We start from the raw sequence: 23,153 nt of genomic DNA on the forward strand, positions 1-23,153 counted from the left end.
CACAGAACAGCGGTTTATATATATCATATATGCTTGATCTAATTCATTCTCTTCATAAGCTGGCCAAAATCAAACATATTTTATGTTTCTTTTTATAGTGACCATTTACGTCTATACTATTGTCTCCGCTTTACATTATAGTCAATCCCATATGCAAATGCATAATGTGAAATTGACAACATGCCAAGGGAATGTGACAATTGTTTACACACCAAACACAGACAGTCCATAAAGCCACTTCCACTGTTTGTATGAGCAAACAGGCCCTTTGCCTTACAGACAGTGCCAATGTGATTACAAGGCTAAAATAGGAGATCTGCTTTTAAAGAATACCACTGGATGTTGTATCCGTTATGCACTTGTTAGTAAAATGTATATTAATTTAGCTTGTGAAAAACCAATGCATTGTTAAAAGCAATGCATACTCTAACGGTTAAAAGTACCACAATCCAATATATCTAATGGCCACAACTATGTTGAAGAAGAATTATGTGCGTTTACACATTCTATATTTTCTCTGCTGTGGTCCCTTCAAGATGTATACATTTTAAGTATTGTTTCTGTTCTAAGGCACAGTGTGTTGTCATTTTGTCTTAGAAGAGGAAATTCAATAGAACATATAATGGAAAAAACAAGGTTGATTAAATTATTTATTTATTCAAAATATACTGTAATAACTGTAATCATAGTATTTCAGCACATTGTGACATTTTGCATTACATTGCTATCACAAATCATTCATTATGCATAAAATAAAGCATGATATAAAAATAAAGAAAATAATTACAACTTTAAATTGACACAAAATTCAAATCCTGCCTCCATTTCCACCAGTTACAGTATAGAGAAATCTGTGTGTTCTGCAAACACACGAGCAATACAATGCATATAAAACAAACTAGAGCACATGAAAATAACATGATTGACGTTTGCTTTTTGCAGGCCTACAGTACCTACATGTTCTAGGTAGTGCCCACCTGGGTTATACGTAATCCTCTGAGCAAAATTTGCTCTAAAAATACAGTAGGGTGATAAAGTGCTTAATAAGTTATGTTATGGGGGCGCCTCAATGTCACATTGAGTCCTGGGACAGGGGGTGCTTGCAAGATAAAATAATACACAATAAGCTTGTTTTACATAGGTTTGAAGAAATAAGACAAGTGCAGCTTCTAGAGGCAACAGAGAGAGCTGAAGCATATTTGTGGGCTATTTGGATAAATATGTAATGAAAAAACTTCCCCGATTTATTGCCTGGTAATCTCTCCTGTCTATCATAGCAGTACATTACAGTTTACCAACACAGTGGGACAAACCCATGACACATCAACCAGAAAGCAGAAAACATCTTTGGCTTTTACACCGTTTGGTGTAAACATAGGCAAGAAGAAGACAAGGCCTAGGTCTCAATTTGTTCTATAGACATATTTGGTACTAGCAGTGTAACACTTTTTTAGTTGGTATACAAGAGTGACTTCACAATATAATTCTTCCTAACCTGACATGACACAAGGCATGTTTGTTCTGCCAGCTGATGCAACATTTCTTTTCTCTATCTGTGAGTTAATCCTCCATTTCTGTTACATGTTGCACCGTGGAGCAATAGTGCCCATCACACTTCAGTTATTTTAATATGGATTCTGGCATATTTTAATATCTAATTGATCATTTTTTTCAGATATGGACATAGCATTGTACATACTCACTAATAAATTACAGCAAGGAATATAAATTGTGGAAGATGTTTTTTAAAAGCCCTGACATTTGTTTTTTACCAGTTTGCCTTTAGTTGGAAAGCTTTTCATTTTACATCATCTCTGAAAACTTTAGACTTTGAGAGATATAAATGCCAACACACCATCACATGCTCACTGACCCACCTGCATCGCAGACCTTAACATAACCTGACACTGAAGCAATAGCTAAATGTTTGCTCATGCTGCTGAGGAACAACCTTGGGTTCATATGCTGTCAGAGACATAGTTACCCAACTGATTAGCGGACTTGTGTAAATAATACAGTGAAGATGCTGATCAAACATATTTCGACCTGCATGCAGCATCGGCTGTGAAAAGACAGAACTCAGGGCGGATTGTACCTTTCAAACCGTTTCAGTTAAATTATAAAAACTGCTTCTCCGAAACTTCACAATAAAACAAAAGTGTCTGTTGGGTGTAATTTAAGGATAAAATATAGTAAAATACATTAGATATAGATACAAATAAAAGTTCACATTAAAATTGTGTCACAGGCCCACATACAAAAACTGCATAAAGAGTAAAACTCAATGGATTCTCTTTGGTATTTAGACCAAGACGACTTGATACTCAATGTCCAAGTAGCACTTTGTCATCCCGAGTTAATGAAGAAGGCACAATTTAAATAAAGGATCTCTGTCATTTTTTTTTCTTAAAGCCTTGCTTCAAAATGGCATTATTTTGTCATATTGTGTGTGGACACTGTGCCTATTACATGAAAAAATACTGTAGCTAATGTTTTGAAAGAGCTAGAAGCGCGGTCAGTTCGGCTCCAAATCTCTTAGCAGCAATTATGAAATACAAAATAAATAACCTACATATGAAAAGAAAAAATGAAAAAAAAGATGCATATTTAAAACACTACAGAGGGCTCCATATTAATCTATTTGTGTGTCTTTCTTGAGACCTCCATAAGCAGTTTATTTGATATAAACTGGACTTCAGTCAGCCCTGGTCTGATCTACTCGTCACCACTTAAGATGTGAGCAGATATGTAAACTGCTTAATGATGCCTCTATTTCAACACACTTGTGTGTCTAATTTGGGACATAACAAAGTTGTTACTTCTTTTTCAACATATATAGAGTGGGTTGTCCCAAACTAGACACACAAGAGACTTACATTCTATATCCTTTGTTTATGTTTCCTCTGTTAAAGCAAATCTATATTAACGACGTCTATCATACTCTTTCCTTTATGTACATCCGCAGGACTCCACTATCATATCAGGGACGTCCGTTTTGACAATGCTGTGCTGGGGGGTGAAGTACACCATGGAGAGTGGCCGGCGCTCTGTGGGAATACAACACGACGATGCAGCCGTGTTAATACCGTTCACTTTCAGCTGGCTGAAGACTGTGGCATGGAATGAGGATGCTATGCCGGGGGAGCCAGCCAGGTGCTGGGGGCACTGACCCATGCAGTAGTTCATATGGTAGCCTTCAGGTGCAATGATCCAGTCGTGCCACTGGATATCCTTGAACTTGATGTAGAAGTCTCTCTTGCAGCACACGCTTACATTGTCGCCGCAACGCAACGAGCGCTTCCTGAGCGTGTGTTTGGAGAGGTCATCACGGAGACGCACTTGGGCCACCAGGAAGGGTTGGTTTGCGGTGTCAGCAGAGCCATGAAGGGAGCAAAGGTTCTTCCCATCCTCATCGCAGCTGACTTCCAGATGCAGTCGGTGCTGGCCCCCATCAAGGAAGGCCTGCAGGGTGCGGGTGATGGGGAAGGTGTGCCAGTTACTCTCCTGGACCTCCAGCATCTTTTCCATCACCAGGGTACGGTTAGTGCTGGACACCCCACCTTTGGCAGACAGAAAAACCCGGGCAGCGAGGCGGGAGTCTCGATAAGGGTCCTCAGAGGAGCGGACGTAGAGCCACAGAGAAGACTGGAGCACCTGGATGCTCTGGCCACTTTCCTGCAGAAACTGGAAGGTAAGACTGAGGCTGCCTGCATCACCACTCTCCGTCGCATCTATGGATCAATGACATTTTAAGAACAACACAGACTGTTAATATTTTGGACATTTTGGAGCAACCTGTGTTAAAAAAAAGCACAAGGGGGAGGGGTCATTTAAAACCATACTTATAAAATCAAGCTGTAGATTATTGTAAAAAGTAAAGGACAAGTCAATACTTCCACCCATTTCAAGCATTTTACCATATCACTATGTTATGGGTGACAACAAGCCCTGCAGAAATAGTATAATTATGAGTAAATCTAAGAGGTGATGACAGAGGCTGTGAACCTAAGCGTTAACATTTTATGGAACAGTACAACAACCTTAAGTTGTTAACACAAACGGAACCCCTGACCTATTTTTGGTCCATTTTACGCACAGACATGAAGCGCACAACATGCGTTCATGTGGTGTTTAGGGCCATACAACAGATTAACAGTGTAGAATGAGAATACCAAACTTACTTAAATCTGCAAAGCTCACTATTTCATAGCTTTGATCTTTGGTGGGTATGCTGTTTTCTAGTTCCAGAGTACCATCTTGTCTGACGTGACCCGAGTGCAGTTTGCGCAGCGCATTGAGGAGCGATGCCCGGGGGATCGTCTGAGTGATGTTGGGTCTCTCTTTCAGGTGCAGCTTTTCCAAAAGTTGCTGCTTGGCGATTTCTATCATCAGCCTTTCCTCTGCGCCTTTCTCCATCGCCGGCAAGCCACAGGACGCGCAGCCCGGGGCGCCACTGACCCGGAGACCCCTCCACAGCAAGGGGGCCAAACATAGAAACACTGGGAATAAAAAAGACTGCTTCATCCTCGACTCTGAAGTAAATAAATGCATTGATCTTGCAAAGACGTGCGTAAAAAACAAAAAAAAGACCAATAAAAATCTTCAAATCGTCTTTTCTGAGTTGTCAAAAGTTTCACAAATTGTGTCAAAAGTTGACAGCTGGACACCGTTGAGACGGGGTGTTGAGCGAAGGGAATGGTGTTTCACCCTCCGGATTGTGTAGATATCTAAGGTAATCCACCAAAACTGGTGACACGTTGGAGGGACGCACCAATGAGCGCATCGGGGCACAGAGGAAATGACTGGCAAAGCATCAGTGTGTACTGTTCTCTCTCTCTCTCACACACACACACACACACACACACACACACACACACACACACACACACACACACACGTAACCAAACACGCACCTGCAGTGGCACACGTAATCAGAAACACTTCTGTCAATGGCAGAACACACCTACAGGACCTCACTCGGTTTGCATTAATAAGTGTTAGCCTTTGATATCTTTTATGACACACTGGATAGACTATAACAATGTCGTCACCTCAAGTTTATCGCAACAGGTAGTTTGTGTGCGTCGCTGAACTCTGAGCGCCATGTGCAACCTTCCACCGCTGCCGATCAAAGTTGAAGTCCACAGCGCCCTTTAACCCAGATGCAGAGCAAGCGAGCCACCCAGACACCCAACAATTGTAGTTCCAAACGTGCAAAGTGCTCAAGGCTACGACTGCAGAGTGGTATCTAAAACACGTTCAGTCAGGTTCACTTCAAGGTGGCATAATAATGCGCTGTGAAATGATGTGTGTGTGTGAGAGAGAGAGGAGAAAAATAAGGCTAATTACTCTCTTTGTCATAGGATTGCCCGTACAAGTTGTGTCTGTTAGGGATTCTCACGGTAGGTTATTTTGCGCACAATATAAAATCCGAAATAGAACAGTTTGCCAAAGTCGCACAGCTTTGATTTGATTCTCACCTTTGAGCCTCACTGTGGCTGGAATTGTATGGTTGCCCTAGATATATGACATATGTTTGCAGCAAACATGTCCCATTTAAACATAATGTAATATACATAGTATCATTAACTGTTCTGTTGCCATTATAAAGTGTGTGAGGGATTGAGTGTGTCGAGAAAGCTACTGTAATTTATTATTTCAAGTGAAACATTGCCAATAAGTTAAAGTGTACCATATCACACACTTTGGTAAAAAAAGAAAAAAAAAGAAAAGCCCTACAGCTGTGCGCACCAGTAAAAGAAAATTACTTTCAAACCATTTAAAAGCTGTATACGTGTGATGTGTAAACACAATTGAAACGTGGCCTATGACAACATGTAAGGTCCTAAAATAGGTCACATTTTTAATGATCGCACCTGTTGTACTTATAGTGCATAAAGGTTATACTATGAGGCTGAGCCACAACGTCTTACTGTGGTAGAAGTACTTGTCTGCCGACATGTGGGAGACTTAAAGAACTACAACAAACTTTACTTTTTTTAATTGGTTCCTTTGAAAATGTGTAAAGTACAAGAATAAGCTCACATATTTAAAGATAAATGAATGGGGAATTTCACTCAACAGCCCTCCAATCATAAAGGTTGAAAATGTTTTGATGAAAACTCATAATCATTCAATGTAAGACTGATAATCTTTATATAAAGTGTGTATTTTTTTATTCATTAGACCTGGCATGTTGGAGATACAGTACCAGTCAAAAGTTTGGACACACCTTCTCATTCAACTACTTTGAAGAGTCTAAAGTATAAAACATATTCTGGTTTGTTGAGCATTTGTTTGTTTACCACATACTTCCTTATGTGTTCCTTCATAGTTTGGATGTCTTCAATATTAATCTACAATGTAGAATACATTTTTAATTTATTCTGCATTGTAGATTAATATTAATAAATAAAAACCATTGAATGAGAAGGTGTGTCCAAACTTTTGACTGGTACTGTATATATATAAAAAAATAAAAAAATATATAAATATAATATATATATTTATTTATATATAAATAAATGACTATATATATATATATATATATATATATATATATATATATATACAGTATATACAGTAGAGAAGGTGTGTCCAAACTTTTGACTGGTACTGTATATATATAAATAAATAAAATATATATTTATTTATATATATATAAATAAATAAATATATATATATTTATATATAAATAAATGACTGGTACTGTATATATATATATATATATATATATATATATATATATATATATATATATATATATATATATATATATACAGTACCAGTCAAAAGTTTGGACACACCTTCTCATTCAACTACTTTGAAGAATCTAAAATATAAAACATATTCTGGTTTGGTGAGCATTTGTTTGTTTACCACATAATTCCATATGTGTTCCTTCATAGTTTAGATGTCTTCAATATTAATCTACAATGTAGAAAAAATAAAAATAAAAATAAATAAAAACCATTGAATGAGAAGGTGTGTCCAAACTTTTGACTGGTACTGTATATATATAAATAAAAAAAAAATGTATTTATTTATATATATATAAATAAATAAATATATATATATATATTTATATATAAATAAATGACTGGTACTGTATATATATAAATAAATAAAAATATATATTTATTTATATATATATAAATAAATATATAAATATATTTATATATAAATAAATGACTGGTACTATATATATATATATATATATATATATATATATATATATATATATATATATATATATATATACAGTACCAGTCAAAAGTTTGGACACACCTTCTCATTCAACTACTTTGAAGAATCTAAAATATAAAACATATTCTGGTTTGTTGAGCATTTCTTTGTTTACCACATAATTCCATATGTGTTCCTTCATAGTTTAGATGTCTTCAATATTAATCTACAATGTAGAAAAAACCATTGAATGAGAAGGTGTGTCCAAACTTTTGACTGGTACTGTATGTTGCACAAAAGTGTGCTTTTCATAAAATGCGTCATAATGCCAGCAAACCTTCATAGCTTATCAATGGAAAAAAAAAACACCCCACAATGGCCTCTTAATCATCATAATCTCCATGTGTAATACATTTCGACACACATGCTCTGAGTCCCGTCACGTTAAAGAATAGGTAAACATCTTGACTGGATCCTGAACGTCTCCCTGTTCAGTACGCCGCTGACGTAAACTGTCGGTGAGGGAAAAAAGTGACGCTGACACACACACACACACACACACACACACACACACACACACACGAGCCGGAGCAGAGAAAGGGGGAATAGCGTTTTCTTTCTTTTTTCTTTAATTTGTGTCCTTTTATTCTTCTTCTTTTCCTCGCCCCTCAGGCTGTGTTCCTGTTTTACCGACTCGACTTCCTCAGCTCCTCGCTCTCTAGTCTCTCTCTCTCTCTCTCTCTCTCTCTCTCTCTCTCTCTCCCACCTCACACGGCGCTATTTTGACAGTCGGGGTCGCGGGTGAGCCGTCTCTCGCTAGCTGCTCCGTTTCATTAGCATCGGTAAGTCATCCGGGGAGCTAACCTAGCACCCCGTGTTGTGTGTGTGTGTGTGTGTGTGTGTGTGTTGTGTGTGTGTGTGTGTGTCTCTCTGTGTGTGTGTCTCTGTGTGTGTGTGTGTGTGTGTGTGTCTCTGTGTGTGTGTGTGGGTGACAGGGCCGAGTACGGGGGGTTTAAAACAATACTAGCATTAACGTGAACACGTGTCACTGTGTGTCATATATATATATTAATATATAGCGATGCTAGCGTGGGCTGGAAAGAAAAGGCTAGCTAGCGGGCTAGGTGGCTAGGTGGCTAATTATACTCGAGCTAATGCCGTGAGCTAGCTATTGTTAGCATGTGGGCAAGCTAACAGTGTTCAGTGACCACACTGCCATCTGTTCTCCACAGGCACAACCTGAAGGATCCTCCACGCGGACCAGGGACACACAGACGGAAACACGGTGAGCTGACCCTTTAAGGTGACTTCAGAGAACGTGTGTTAGTGTTATATATGTGTGTGTGTGTGTATATATAAGGTGACATTAAGCACCATCTTTAAAGTCCATGATCTCCATGCCTGACACCATATGTCCAGGGTCACATTTTATCCACTGAAACTCTGTGTAAATGTGTGACTAGGATGAGATATCTGGTTTATTTTGGTTTAAGTGATGAGAAATTGTTTTAATCACGCTTAAAGCCAAGTTTAGTTGGTGGCAACCAGGTGTTATTGTTGCCATTACACTGTGGCCAATGATGGTTAGTAATGACAGCAAGGAAGGTGCAGATGTAAAGACAATTCAGTTTGAAATAACAAGCTTTATATATAAGCATCATCTTTAAAGTCCATGATCTCTATGCCTGACACCATATGTCCAGGGTCACATTTTATCCACTGAAACTCTGTGTAAATGTGTGACTGAAGTGACTGGGATGAGATATCTGGTTTATTTTGGTTTAAGTGATGAGAAATTGTTTTAATCACACTTAAAGCCAAGTTTAGTTGGTGGCAACCAGGTGTTATTGTTGCCATTACACTGTGGCCAATGATGGTCAGTAACGACAGCAAGGAAGGTGCAGATGTAAAGACAATTCAGTTTGAAATAACAAGCTTTAGTTGTTTTATTAATGATACAATCTTAGAGGGATATGAGGCTGAACTACACTACTGGGCTTCGTTGCGCTATGGCATTGAAGTTTACATTGTGTGTAATGTGTTTCTATAGATAATATCTATCGTCCAAGGCCAGGCCTCAGGCAGGCTTATTCCTAGATGTCATGGGATTAACCAGAATCCATAATAAAAACACATGGTTGAGGAAAATTCAAAGAAGAAAAAAAGGGGTTTGTCAAGGAAACAATGACAAATGGCCATTGATCTTTTATGTCTTGGCTTTAGCGCAACATTTTGATTCTCAAGCTGAAAATATACGGAAAAGACTGTTGTGTCAAACTAGGTGGGATCACAGCCCAGACTGTCAGAGCCGTGATTCAAACATCTGCTCTGGGAAAACGGTGTGTGTGACTGAAAACATAAATATTCATTACAATCGGCATTGGCTAGTCATGTGATGCAGAGAATAGCCAGGAGGCAGGTGAGGACTGCCAATGTTGTCACATTTGATGTTCAGATTGTTTCGAAAATGTGTCTTTTCTGTTGAAAACTGATCTGAGAGAGATTAAGGACTAAGGTTAAGAAAGTGCCCCTCCTGAAGAATGACAAATAGCCTGTGTTATGGTAGAATCATTGATCCATAGTAAGATCTCATAGAAGTGAATCATTGAATCACCAGTCTGCTGTTGCTAAGGCCAGCAATGAGAAAGATGGCGTATAACGCCTCCCTGTCAACATGTTTCCCCGACCCCGCAACTTGCAATACTTATGTTGCCTTACTTATCAAATAAGTAAAGCATCAATGAATTATAGAAAGTGACATTTTTTGGTGCACAATTGAAGTATTAATGAAGAGTGTGATTATTCATTCTTTAGTTTTTTGCATGGAAACTTAGATAAACAATTCTTTATTCATACACCAGTAGAACATGTGAGTTTATGTGTTCAATGAAACCCACTTGTTTTTACTGTGTTCACTTCCTACAGTCAAATATTTATACAAACCAAGATGGTCGATGTAAAAGCGATTTTTAATACTGTAATTTATGGGGTGTCGTGATTGAAATAGGCTGATAAGTCACGATCGCTGTTCAAATTTGCCAGCGAGATATCCATATCTTCCTCTGTCTCCTTCTGAATCTCTGTTTGCAGCAGCATAAGCAGAAGAGTGGCTTTTTCTAGAGAGATTTGAAGAGCTATTTATAGATCTCTGCCAGAGCACCAAGCGTGGTGCTGTTGCTGCTGCTCCTATATCTCTCTTCTCTTAACCACTCCTGCTTCTGTTTCTCTGTTTCTCTCCCATCTTTATTTGTTCCCTCTACTTTTCCTGTTGTCTTTGTTTTCTGAGATTCCTTTCTTTTGATGTCTTCCTCAGTCATTGTTTCTCAATCCGTATTTTTCCTTCACTGCTTGCTCTGATGTAAATTATTGATCAGGGCAGAAGGGAGGCGACTGGTTGCGTGGCCGTATGCCTGTCTTCAGACTAGGTAGATAGCTGCCTGATTACTCAATGTAATTGCTGCAAAGCTGGAGGGTTTTCGCATGATAGTTCAGAGGGAAAGAAAACAGAAAATTCATCACATGTTATAATTCACCGCTGGATTGTAGGAGCCAAGCACAGGTTAAGAAATTGTCCGTTTTTGTTAATAAATCTGCTTGGAAAAAAAAGTCACACATTTAGAATAAGTATATATTGACAGAATGGAAAAGGAGCTTTATTTGTTTGGGCTAAAATAAACCTCATTCAATTCCAATTGTTTGTAGTGAAGCCCTGTTTTGGCTTGTTTTTACATTTGCTGTGTAAATAATAACCCTTTTCCTAGTGTTTACTTTTGACTTTACCTCAGTTATATACTCGAGTGTGCAAGAGTCATATGCTAGAGACTGCAACATCTTTTGATTGTGTTCACGAACGGTTTATCCGCGGTAACTTTGGCAACTGATCCTTGCTCATCTCCTCCCCTCTCTCCTTCCTGCTTTCTAAGCCCTTCGCTGTCTTTTCCTACTATCCTTTGAGAGAGGCTACCTGAGGGCCAAACGCAGAAGAAGCTGCTGGACTTGTTTTGAGGCATTAGCTGGCATTAGTTCTTACCATCCTCTATCCCAGTCATGTGCTCAACCTGAGACAAACCTTTTCCAGTGCCATGCTAGCTCGGTCGTACCATTTAATGTGCCAGATACATAATATGTCAAATGTAATTTGACAAAAATACCAGGATGTACTGCTACATGCAGTTGCATTTGTCTGTATGCAAGCCAGCATGTTCTTCTGGCTATTCTAACACACAGTCCTCTGTGCAGCGGATATTTAAGCAAGAGGGTCAAAGTTCAAGGTGCAATGGTATTAGGATTACCCAGTTGAATGCATACTGCATGCAACAGTACGTACTTTGTAAATTCAGCTGCAGTATGTACTAAAAGCAAATAAAAAGTTGTACGTATACGATTTGGAACGCAGCTTCATTTTCTACATTGGTTGCACCTAACTTTTTCATTTTTGGTGCACCAGCACATAATTAAGGTGCACCTGAAAACTTTCACCAAATCTTTTGGTGCTGCAATTATGCATTTTAGGCATTACCCCTTTTGGTCAGTTCCCATACACATTGGTATTTTCTTAATTATATAAATGATTGTAAACAGGAATAGAGGTGCAGATAAATATTTTTTTAGTCAGACCATCTTGCCTGAGGATGTTGGATCAGCAGGGCGTTAGAAGTTTACCCCACTTTACGCCCTTGTCCCACATTGCGAACACAAGCATTTTTGTTGACGGAAAAAAACAATCAATAGTTTACCTTTTAATTTTGTATTACCGGTAGGTTTTAAGTTTTTGATGTTGCTGGAGTACAGGGTACGGTTTCACACGGAGACAGACCTGCTATTTAAATGTCAGGACCGGTGCGAAAAGGTTTGTCTCAAACCGGTGCGACCAATAAAAATGTTTAGTCGCGCTTGACAATTTGGATACATATACAATTTTTAAATGGTCGCACTTCGGAGCCCTGGCTAGGATAGCACAGTCATTGGTTTGTTGCTTGTCTTAATTTGGCTCTGTAAGAGAAAAGGTCAATGTGTGCTCTTAACATCCCTCCATCCATTTTCTGTGCTTGTTGTCTTGCAAAATCCACAAATCTTGACTGTGGATTTGAACCGAAAACCTCCTTGCTGTGAGATGACCATTTTAAGTGATTATAATCTATATTCAAGAACAGAATACATATAGACAATTGATATCAGACTGGACAGATTTATTAACGTAAACTACTTTGTTCTGAAGCTGAAGGAGAACTTTGCCGTGCTTATCTTGTACAGTGACAGACTAACATTGTGGAAAAACTCACAGCAAGGGCTGAATATCGAGTGACCGGGACATTGCTTACAAATGTGCCTTTTGGGTCACCAAAGTGATTCCTAAAAGCAACAAGTCTAGACCTACTGTGACCTCTTCTACCGCACCGGTTACCCACATAACAAATGAATAGCAGACCATAGTCGTTGCACTCGTGATGTTCTATACAGCCAAAATAGTAACGGTTTGACTTTCCTTTTTGAGTTTCGATGTTTGCCTTAACTGCAGTCTGCCCCTCTTGAGTGTACCTCTCCATCTAATCTCCAGTGTATGGTGACTCTTTAATAGTTTTTTTTTTATAGTCATCTCTTGTGGGTATTTGCATAAAAACACATAATTCAAATGACAAGGAAATAAAATATTGTTTTATTATTAAATGTCTTTGCGTAAATGGTTTTAATAATGTATTATGAGTTGCTTAGTGCTAGGAGGTGTTGGGTCATAGTTCCCTCTTTAAAAACTTTTTTTAATGTTGCTCTGAAATTATCCCCTTAAACAACTGTATTCAAGTTTCTTGCCAAAAATGACCCATCATAATTTAAAATTCACCTCGGCCCAATACCGATTTTCACTGAATAGAGCATGAATGCATCATCATAATGTAACTCAATGCACCGCCATACCTTAGCTGCTAGCTTCAATGCTGCCAACGTTGCTAGCTCTCCTCCTGATGATTTCGACAATAAAAAGTATTATTGCCAATCACATATCTTTACTGAATATCGAGCAATAACGATCGTCAGTTTAACTTTATTTCACACTATGATGGTTTAAACTGTGTAAGTAATCCACGGTTCACATGCCTGCAAACTGGGGGTGGGGGATTTGAACAGATCACAGATCAGCTGCCTTATGCTACCTTACCTAGGGTTCCCTTCTGATGTTTTCTTTGGAGCTGAACCTTTGACTGCCTCTCCTCCACTGCGTCTTTTAGCTGCCGTTTGCAGTGAGGGGGCTGCAGGGAGAAGATGCAAATATGTTGTCCTGTGGGATTAAGGTTCTTTCCAAGCTAATAAGGTGGTTTCCTTCAAAACAACCTTTTTTTATTATTATTTATTTTTGGGCAGTGCTCTGTTTCACCAGCAGCTGTCAGTACTTTGAGCTCATTCATTTTGTCCAGACACATTCTACATATAACGACTTTGTATTTTACCATGAAATGGAGATTGATGAATGGTGACTAGTGTGCCTGAGCTGTATCTTCTGCTTGTATCCTTTTTTTGCAAAGAAAAAGTACCAAACCTTAAATTGGAGTTGTGGAAGACTACTAGATGTATTTTCTGTGTCCTCTCATTTAAACGTCTTGTTGTTGTATCGAGTGACGTACCAAGCAGACCCTTAAACAGCTGGACTTATTGCGATCCCTGGTTTGGCAGTCATTGCAATTATATTGTTACACAGAGGAAGAGAACAAACAAGATATGTTAGAGAGAGAGAGAGAGAGAGAGAGAGAGAGAGAGAAAATCCACACGAAAGGGAGGGTTGGAGGAGAAGGGAGCGGTGCAAACTGTGCGCATGATACCATAAGAGCAGTAGGGAGAGAGCGAGCCAGCCAGCCAGCCAGCCAGCAAGGCTTTCTGTTTCCTTGTAGTGCGTGTGCTTCATTCAGAAAAAGAGAGGGGGCAGTCAAAAAAAAAAAAAAAGAGTTGTCTGTCCATTTTCATGAAACTCATTTATAAAACAGCTGATGGTACAGACAGGGAGGAAGAGAGCAAGTGGTTAGACAGAGAAAGTATAATGAGCTGAAGAGAGTGACAGCGGTAAACACCCCTGAAACTCTGATATTTACATGCTGCAGGAAATGGAATTCATTCATCCTTGCTACTTAGCGAGATAAAACTAATGTCAGCGTTGTCTTGGTCCAGAGCTGCTTCTGCTGCTGCCGCTTCTCCTGCAATTATGTGCTTTTATCTGTGAGACACCTGATCCGACTTGGCTGGAGATCCACAGAGCTGAACTCTAAATACAGTAAGCATGTGCTGCGTGTGTGTGTGCGTGTGTGTTGTGTGTGTGTGTTTATAATTTGTAGGTGAGATGTAGCTTGTTCATGTGCCTTTCACAACTGTGAGATTTGGTTAAACGTGCAGCCATTGCCGATGTTATAATTGCGTCTTATTTTGGCACTTGTCATTGGAAAGTTCCTGCAGCAATTCTATTTAATGATACCTTAGTAACAATGCAAACATCATATAATGGGGCTTGGCGAAAGACAGTTAAATGTACTGTGCATAGCGTTTCAAGTAGAACTCGTTTATGAGTATGTTTAAGTGCCGAACGTCTTAATAGTGTGTTTTAAGCCTGAAGGACAACCTTGGTTGTCTGTACATAAATGTATCGTTATTATTGGCTGAAAGATGCTAGTGGTCAGTTTTTGTTCGTATGTTTGTACCGACACACAAAACGTGTTTAGTGAGGCAAATGCTGAGGTAATAAGGAATTCCCTTCCACTGTGTCCCTGTGTGGGAGGATGGTGGAGGTGGCTTGGTGGGGGTGGAGAGTCACTGGGAAGTAGGCGTCACCCTGCAACTCTGTCATACTGAAGGAGGGAGGGAGGGAGGGAGGGGTGCAGTTAAAAAGGACAACCTATGGGCTTACATAAGGCTGCATGTGGGAAGTTACAAGACTTATCCTCCATGATCCTCTTGGCTTGAAGGTGCATTAATGGGTTGCGATCACGGCTCAAAATCTCCTTTTCATCTCTTAAGACAGTATATATTTACACAGTCTCTCTCTCTCCCCCCCCTTTTATATGTGAAACACAATGTGCAGGAATAGAGAAAGAATAGAGAGGAGGTGAGAGAGAGGCAGCACAAGCGTGAGAGAAAGCACAACAGCAGAGCCCTCTTGAATAAAAAATCTGCTGCTATTAATAGCAAGCTGTCCTCATGGCCTCAGCACTGTTTCAGGTTTAGAAGACCTGGCTTTTCCCTCTTCCTTCTCTGTTCTGATGATTACAGCCTCACTCACAATGCTTATGGTTGCTTCTTCCTTTTAATTCTTCTTTTTGTTCACACGGCCCAGATCTGTCTTGTGCTGGTTATGGGCTATTTATGTAATGAATGACCGTTTGTGTACATGTGTGCATGTCTTTCAGCATTATAATAAATCAAGATGCATCAGCGTCCTAAGCGGTGCAACCTAATTAAACCAGCTTGATGTTGGCTCATAAAATGACAATGATCCCATGATTCTACTCTCTTGTCAATTACAAATGTAAAAGACAGTCAGCAACCACCACAGCAACCCCCAAATTAGATAGAAACTACCCATTTGGTGTCGGGTTGCCAGAGCTAATGCTGTTTTCTTCCTGATGTCTGCTGGTTTACATGTTAGACCCTTTCTAGAGCAAGAACATACATGGATAGCTGAAGAGGCTAAAGCTAGCTGCTTAGCCCAAACTGTCATACTGTTGTCCATGTTAACTTGCGTTGTCTGTTTTTTATGACCAATACCTGTGCTGTTTTTTTGTTTGTTTGATGTGACTTAGGAGTTCTGTTCCCCAGGTAGCTGATGCTCCTGCAGCCTCACTCCTGCATACTAATTGTCAATGCGTGGGAAAAAAGACTAGAGAGAGAGAGAGAGAGAGAGAGAGCGAGAGAGAGAGAAAATATATCAATAGCAATCCCTGGAGTAACTGCTGCTGTAATTGCCTTTAAGTCAGTAGGTTCACACTTTCATCTGTAGCTTTAAAAAAAAAAAAAAAAAAAAAAAAAAAAAAAAAAAAAAAAAAAAGAAATAGTCACAATTTTGTTTTGATTAACATACAGGAATAAATGGTGAAAGAATGGAAAACCTCCGTACTTTCTATCAGAGAGTGTCCATCCCTTTGCCCCTTCTCATAAGATTTCCACCATATTATACATTTTTTTGCTTCCTTAGCTTTTTCTATAGCATGTTAGTGTGTGTGTGTTGTTTAATGTTTATCAGAGTTCCCATGCATCCTGGCAAACCGGTGACCAATCTTCCAGTCATTGAAAACGCATTAAAATTAGAGTACAATATCCTGGAAAATCTAGGGTGGGGGGTGGGGGTTGCCGCTTTGGTCAAACACTGGCTAAATACTGGATAACTGTACTTCTGGACTTTGCTAGCATTGTTTCTTCAACAGAGTGCTGCATTGTTAAGGTAAGACAGACCATAGCATCACTCAAAATGTTTAACTTTTATATCAGTGGCTCACAATGGGTGTGATTGACGTCGTTAAAGACTCCACTTAGGCTAATATTTATAGTAAAGGGGCTAAAGTATGGTTTGATAATCTAATGAATGTCTTAATTTTGTTAATACCATTTATTTACTTTCCTCAGATTTGGAAGTCTATTGCAATGCAAATGGATATGGTGGACACAAAGCAGATGTTAAATATAGATGGGAGTAAACTGAAAGTAAACTTATTTAAACAATAAACAAAAAAAAAAAAAAAAAAAAAAAAAAAAAAAAAACTTCTAACTTGTTGTCTGCTTTTGGACCACCAAGATAAAAAGGAAATGACAGTGTGACGTAAAAAAGGGACACCCCAATCTTGATTCAACGTAATGCTCCGATGAGACCAGCAAAGAGACATGTCCACTCGTTGAATTTCAAGAGAAATAGACTGAGGGAGCAAGTGAGAGAAAGAAAGGTGTCATTAAAAGGCTGTACCTAACCAGAACAAGTATAGGAGTGGTTGTTTGTGACATAATGAGAATGTTGTGATGATAGAGGTTGACGGACAGAGAGAGCAAGAAAAATGAGAAAAAGGTGGAGACAGATAAATTGCTATCCTCAGGCAGGTGGAGGTTTTGGGAGTGGTTGACTGTTACAGGTAAACAGATGGCATAGCGCAGCGAGGCGCTGACCTGCCACTGCTGTCAGGTCAGATACGTGATCTAGTGACTCGCTGCAGTCTGCGGTTTCTCTAATTAACACTATTTCCTAATCTGTGTTGGGTTGCGAGTATCGTACACAATCACTCTCTCTCATATGAAATGGGTGAGTGGAGAGCAAAGCATTTAATGAATTTAACAATGGCAACCGCGTTCAAGTACAGAGTCCAGGCTTTATTATTTTAACATGCATATGTAGGTTGTAGGAAGCATTTTCACCACCCTAAGCTGAATAATCACAGTAAAGGAAAGAGTGTTTTATTATTTGAGGACTTATGGACTTTGTCAAACACAGTACCAGTCAAAGGTTTGGACACATCTTCTCATTCAACTACTTTGAAGAATGTAAAATATAAAACATATTCTGGTTTGTTGAGCATTTGTTTGTTTACCACATAATTACATATGTGTTCCTTCATAGTTTGGATGTCTTCAATATTAATCTACAATGTAGAAAAAAAATTAAAATAAAGAAAAACTATTGAATGAGAAGGTGTGTCCAAACTTTTGACTGGTACTGTACGAGTGTGTTGTATGCTCTTTTTGTTCCAAACCAATAAGAGATTTGGTGACTAGATAAGTGTCTGCACGGCTGTATTCAAATATAGTCGAGCTCAGACGTCCGTCAAACGGTCTGTACAGTATGCATGTCAGTTTGTGTCCACAGCTCCTACAGCCAACAGCAGGCTTGTCATCATCCCCTGTATTTTTTCTATTTTAGCACAGCGTCGTCTTTGTGGGGACATTCCAGCCGCCCGATGTTTGGTGTGATGGTAATGCAAAAAAAGGACCGGGGCCGTGTTTTATCCGTCTATGCTGACTTACTGTCATGGACGCCACTGTTTCCGCTTTTAATGTCCTCTATGATGCATGTGATAGAGACATCTTGTGTGGAGTGTGAGATTTGCAGACCCTGACTTGTGGGGCTTTGATTTATGGGATGTGAGGGGATTATATTTAGCCGGCTATATACCTGCAAAAAAGCTTTTAGACAAAATTTGCCGTTTTGAAAGTGTCGATCTAAACCTGAGGGAAACTTTTGTTGTTGTAGCAAACATTGATTGATTGACGAAGCTTGTTCGAGAGCTGGTCCAAAAAAGGTTGACAGCCAATGTCCTACCTAATAATGCATCATATGTTTCTGAGCCGATTAATATTTTGTATTAAGAATCTTAATCAGCAAAGTACCCGAACTAAAAACTAATATTTTCTTATTAATGCAGTGAAGTTAAAGGTACAATGTTTCCCTCTGTATTGGAGTAGAAGTATACTATTTATATTTATATAAATTGTTTTGGTTTGTGGTATTCATTTATTAGGTTTTTATTTATATAGGATATTTTATTTATAGTTTTTCCCATTCCAAATCCAGTGTTATTTTTTCATATTATTAAAATGAAAACTTCTTGACTCTTTTAAAGGCTCTTTTTTTAATTTCTGGGCCAGTATGTCGTCCAACAAAATTAGTAATTGCGGCAGGCCTTGGTCTTTATTAAAATCACTGAAATTCTCTACCCCGCCACCTGATTTAGTTTTGTATCTTGTCACCTTTTTCACGACTCTAGAGTTTGCAGGTCTGTTGCTGGGTGTCTGAGGAACAAAGGTTAGAGAGGAATCACTGAAAAGCATGAAAAGCAGTAGAAGGGGGACGCTGGATGGGAGACAGAGCTGAGTGTTGGTTGGCTGGATTGAGGTCTAAATGGCTGGCACGTTGCCTTCCGGCTGGCCACTCTCGAGTGCACAGGCGACATTGTAAGAGACCACACTCTCTGCTGGTCCAACGTGGACAGCCTGACTGTTTGACTGGCTGGATGCCTGACTTCCGGGTTAGACTGGCTGGCGGCACTCGATTCTCCATCACTGTTTCGGCATGGCAACCCAGCCAGCCAGCTGTCATTTAGTGTGACTGTGGCAAATGTGTTTGTGCAGATCATAGAGGACATTGGTCACCATTGGGACACATCCAGCTGTTACATTATTTAACATTTACTCAGGTGTAGGGAAGAGCAACTTTTTTGAAAATAGGACAGCGTTAGAAAACAACGCAATGAGCTGGGTTGTTGTGCGTGTGTTGCTACAGCAACCAGTGAAAAAGTGACATATTATCCAGGAAGTTCAGTTTGAGTAAAAAAAAAAAAAAATCAGTCCAAAAGCTAATTTGATGCCCAAACACTACACAGCGGCTGATCACACGAAAATCTATCTGGAATATATTGAATTGTCCAATTCCATGGAAATTGGCTAACTGATGAGATCGAATTGCTTCGTGGCAAAAGTGGAGACAGATGCAACTTTTTCGCTAACAACCTTGCACTTTCAGTTTGCGAGTAAAACTTTAACGTGGTGGCAATTATGGTCATTGTCATTGGTGCCCCAGCAGTGCTACAAGACAATCCATTTACCTACCGTGTCACAAAAATGAAACGGCCTATAGCTGATTATTTTAAAAACAAATTGACAAAAGAGGAGGAGGCTTGTGGAAGAGAGAGAGACGATGAGAGGTTCCAACGCTACTGATGCTGAAAGTTCAAACAGTGAGCGACCGGTCATTTATTAATACCATACTGTACCAAAAACAGGGTGTGACCAACTGAGAAGAAAATGGAAAAGTTAGTGTGGACAGTCTTGTAACAACACACTGTCAAAAGCAGGTGTATTGAGCTAGATTAGGAGGTGGGGTACATAACTTGCTACCAGTTTTTAGCTGTTAATGGGTTAATTTTTTTCGTCCCAATATTGTGCACATGAAAGCTTTGATGCTCTTACTACTATACACTTTTTGTCTGACAGTTGATCATCGTCTGTAATGGTCAACATCTGTTAATTATTTCAATTTCCAAAAAAATGGTTATTTAGTATTGTGGCAAGAAATGTAAAACTGATGCTGCTTAAATGAAGTCATTTCTTTATGTAGTTTCCACTCAGGGATCCAAAGAGCAATCTTTGATTCTAATGGAAGGTGCACTCATTTTAAATGGGGCACTAGCTTTGCATTAGCATTTAAAAAAAGTCAGTTAATGTCAATTTAATCAGATTGGATGGTGAGAAATAGCAGTGAATGCTACTTGTGATGGCATTTATTTAATCAACAGAGTTACTGTACTTAAAATAAATTAGAACAGGTCAGAGGAGATGGTGTAATCATCATTGGTAATGCTGCTGCCCTTGCGCCGTAAATCTTAAGGGTTATGATGGTGGAGATTTAGAAGTGAAAAGTTTAATGGTGTATTCAGGGAAACCCTTGGGTGTGAGTAACAGCGTCCGAGTCCAGTGATCCAGCCCTCTAAAGATGTATGCATCAGCCCGTTCCCTGACTTCTGTTGTCATGTCATTATTTTCCTTTTTTCCTTTTCTTTTGCCCCCAATAGGTCATCAATCACAATTGACCGTGCCACAGCATGCGCGTCAATCATGGGAATTGATTGAGCCTGTATTGATTTACAGTATTGAAGACTGGACAATTCACAAAAGTGTCCAAGTGTGGCTAATCATTTTGTTAACACAGCTTTGAAATGTACATTTCTGCTACAACAGCGTGCTTATCAGTTTCTAAATTTTATAAACTCTATTTTTTTATAAACTCTAATTTGATCAGGCCAGGGGATGATAATGGGGCTTGAAGTATCCAAACGTTTTCCTTATGTTCTCTGCTCCTCTTTTGCAGATGGTACCAGTGTCATCTTCACATAGCTGTTTCCAAAATGTTGATTTTTTTTTAAGACGCAGTGCAAATCAATACGACCTCCATTAACGGTAGCGGTTAGCTCCGTTATAAGCAGGACAGTGGAAGGGAGAAACCCCGCTGTTGGCAAAAGAGCTGGTCACTGTGATCATTCTGACCAGCATGCTTGGGAATGAATTACAATATAATACGTGTTTGACAATGTTTTTAAGGTTGTTTCTCCACGGCTTATTTTGGATTTGCAGTTGTGACGGATCGCGAGCTTGTCGCGCATGTTTGTGTGTGTTGCTGTGACGATACTGTCCGTGCTGCTGTGTTCCAACGTAAAACTATCATATATATATATATATATAAATATCCCATGAGCATCTGCACTCAGATAAGCAGCAACATTTAATTTTGTTGAGCTTTAGTCGTGGGATTGGAGTTGGGATGTGATGTGTTCAATCACAGTGACCATGAAGTTTGCTGTAACAACTTGTGTGCAGTGTTTAAAGGATCAGACAAACTGATTTCGCCATAAGCTCCAGTTGCTTCTCTTATCTTACTCCAGACTCCTTACTTTCCTTTCAGTGTTTATTCGTAAACTCAGGATAATGGTACAAACAGCTTTTACTGACTTTCTAGTAATTTGTGGTTACAATTTACTTCTTGTAAAATTCGGCAACAGAAAGACAAGACTTGCCATATTTGCAATGGAGGGTAAAGGAGATGGATTTCTCCGGTCGTGATCGAGAAGCAAATATGAGACTGGGAGTGGAGTGATCGCAGAATGCTTTGAGATGGAGCAGAAACTGCTGCTGCTCCACTCCACTCTCAAACTGGATAGGGCAGAAAATATTAGATATTGGGTGAGAGGCAGCCAGAAAAACCCAATAACAGTTTGGGTCAAACTATAAGAGATAGAAATGGACATTTAGAAAAGACTGAACGGTCTAAGGAAGTCGTACAGTACCTGGGGCCAAGTCATTGGCCTTACAATGGTGTGACCTGGAGGAAGCTGCCTAACGGGGTGATAAAATATTCATCATAAGCTAGAGGCTGCGCCAGTTAGCAAAAGACCACCAGCTAAACAGAGAGAGAGAGAAAGCGATAGCTTGAGAAATTCAGAGTGCCGAGGAGGGACAGCAACAATAACGTTGTGTGGTGGCTCCTCCTCAGGGCTCTGCCCGGGCAGGGCTTTCCCCATTGATATATTCACCATGAGGCTCATGTGGAAAATTATGTTAGAGTTCTACAGCAGCTAGTATGAAGCTTTGGTGAACTCTATGTTTATCTTTCTACAGCTTTTGAGCATGGGTGGAACAAACCTGTTTTATTTGAAATCATGTATTATTAATCTGTCTCGGTTACGATGCTGCTCCTACACGTGATATTTCACTTGCCTGACAGAGCCAACACTTCAAGTTTGCTAAAACGGGGTTTGTATGCTGAATGGCAAATGAAAACCGCGCCCAGCCAGCTCTACCTGGTACTATGTCAGTCAACGGGTTCACTATTGTCTGTACAAGGATCAAAAACCTATCATTAAGATTTTTGCATTTCACCTATTGCTTTCTTCTTGTGGACATGTTATCAGTGCTCTTATGGGTAGTTCATGCATTGAAAGGTTTGAAACTATTGTTTTTATCAATTTACCTACATCTTTATTTCAATTTTTAAGTTTTTTTTTTTTTCCATAATGACAAACAACATAAATTTATCTACATCTTTATTTCAATTTTTAAGTTTTTTTTCATAATAACGAAATACAAAAAATGTGCAAACTAATATGGATACAATTATTATTGCAAATGTATTAAATGATTATGTTTACAACTAGTCATAGTCACATGTACAGCAGCATTTGTCTGTCAAGCAACGGCCAGCCAAATAGATTTGGTGTGAACTTGAGCACGTATCACTGCTTCCAGGAGACTTCTCCTCTAAGCGTGCATGGCTTTCTGAACATCTTCAGCTGTTAAGCTACGGTCCGGTATTATCGCGCTACGAGTAGCTTTTTAGGGTTGACCTCAAACGCTAAGACTGGTGTCCTGTGGTTTCCCCCCCCCCATAGCCAAGTATAGCTGGGTCCGTACTTAGGAATGATACTCTCTGATGCATGCAGACTTCATCTTGCGCATATAAATAG

The 23,153-nt window shown here is 39.3% G+C and overlaps 2 protein-coding genes across 9 annotated transcripts in view; one reads left to right on the plus strand and one right to left on the minus strand.

Annotated features, from left to right (window-relative positions):
• Window positions 1–643: 643 nt before the first annotated feature.
• Window positions 644–4,759, minus strand: LOC129105712 (inhibin beta B chain). The gene is made up of 2 exons (XM_054616881.1): window positions 4,182–4,759; window positions 644–3,731 (listed from the first exon to the last, which is right to left on the minus strand). Exons 1-2 carry the CDS (start codon window positions 4,549–4,551, stop codon window positions 2,950–2,952), a joined length of 1,152 nt encoding a protein of 383 aa, XP_054472856.1. The 5' UTR covers window positions 4,552–4,759; the 3' UTR covers window positions 644–2,949.
• A 3,192-nt stretch (window positions 4,760–7,951) lies between these two features.
• Window positions 7,952–23,153, plus strand: part of LOC129105265 (R3H domain-containing protein 2) — a 50,986-nt gene continuing 35,784 nt past the window's right edge. For 6 of the 8 annotated variants that reach the window (XM_054616187.1, XM_054616194.1, XM_054616192.1 and 3 more), the window contains exons 1-2: window positions 7,952–8,027; window positions 8,418–8,488. The gene's annotated coding sequence lies outside the window, so the exon portion shown is untranslated. Of the gene's footprint in view, window positions 8,028–8,417; window positions 8,489–23,153 lie in introns of those variants that run through there. The other 2 variants (XM_054616188.1, XM_054616189.1) reach the window with 2 other exon arrangements.

The sequence above is a fragment of the Anoplopoma fimbria genome, chromosome 17, assembly GCF_027596085.1.
Source record: "Anoplopoma fimbria isolate UVic2021 breed Golden Eagle Sablefish chromosome 17, Afim_UVic_2022, whole genome shotgun sequence".
NCBI classification, from domain to species: domain Eukaryota; kingdom Metazoa; phylum Chordata; class Actinopteri; order Perciformes; family Anoplopomatidae; genus Anoplopoma; species Anoplopoma fimbria.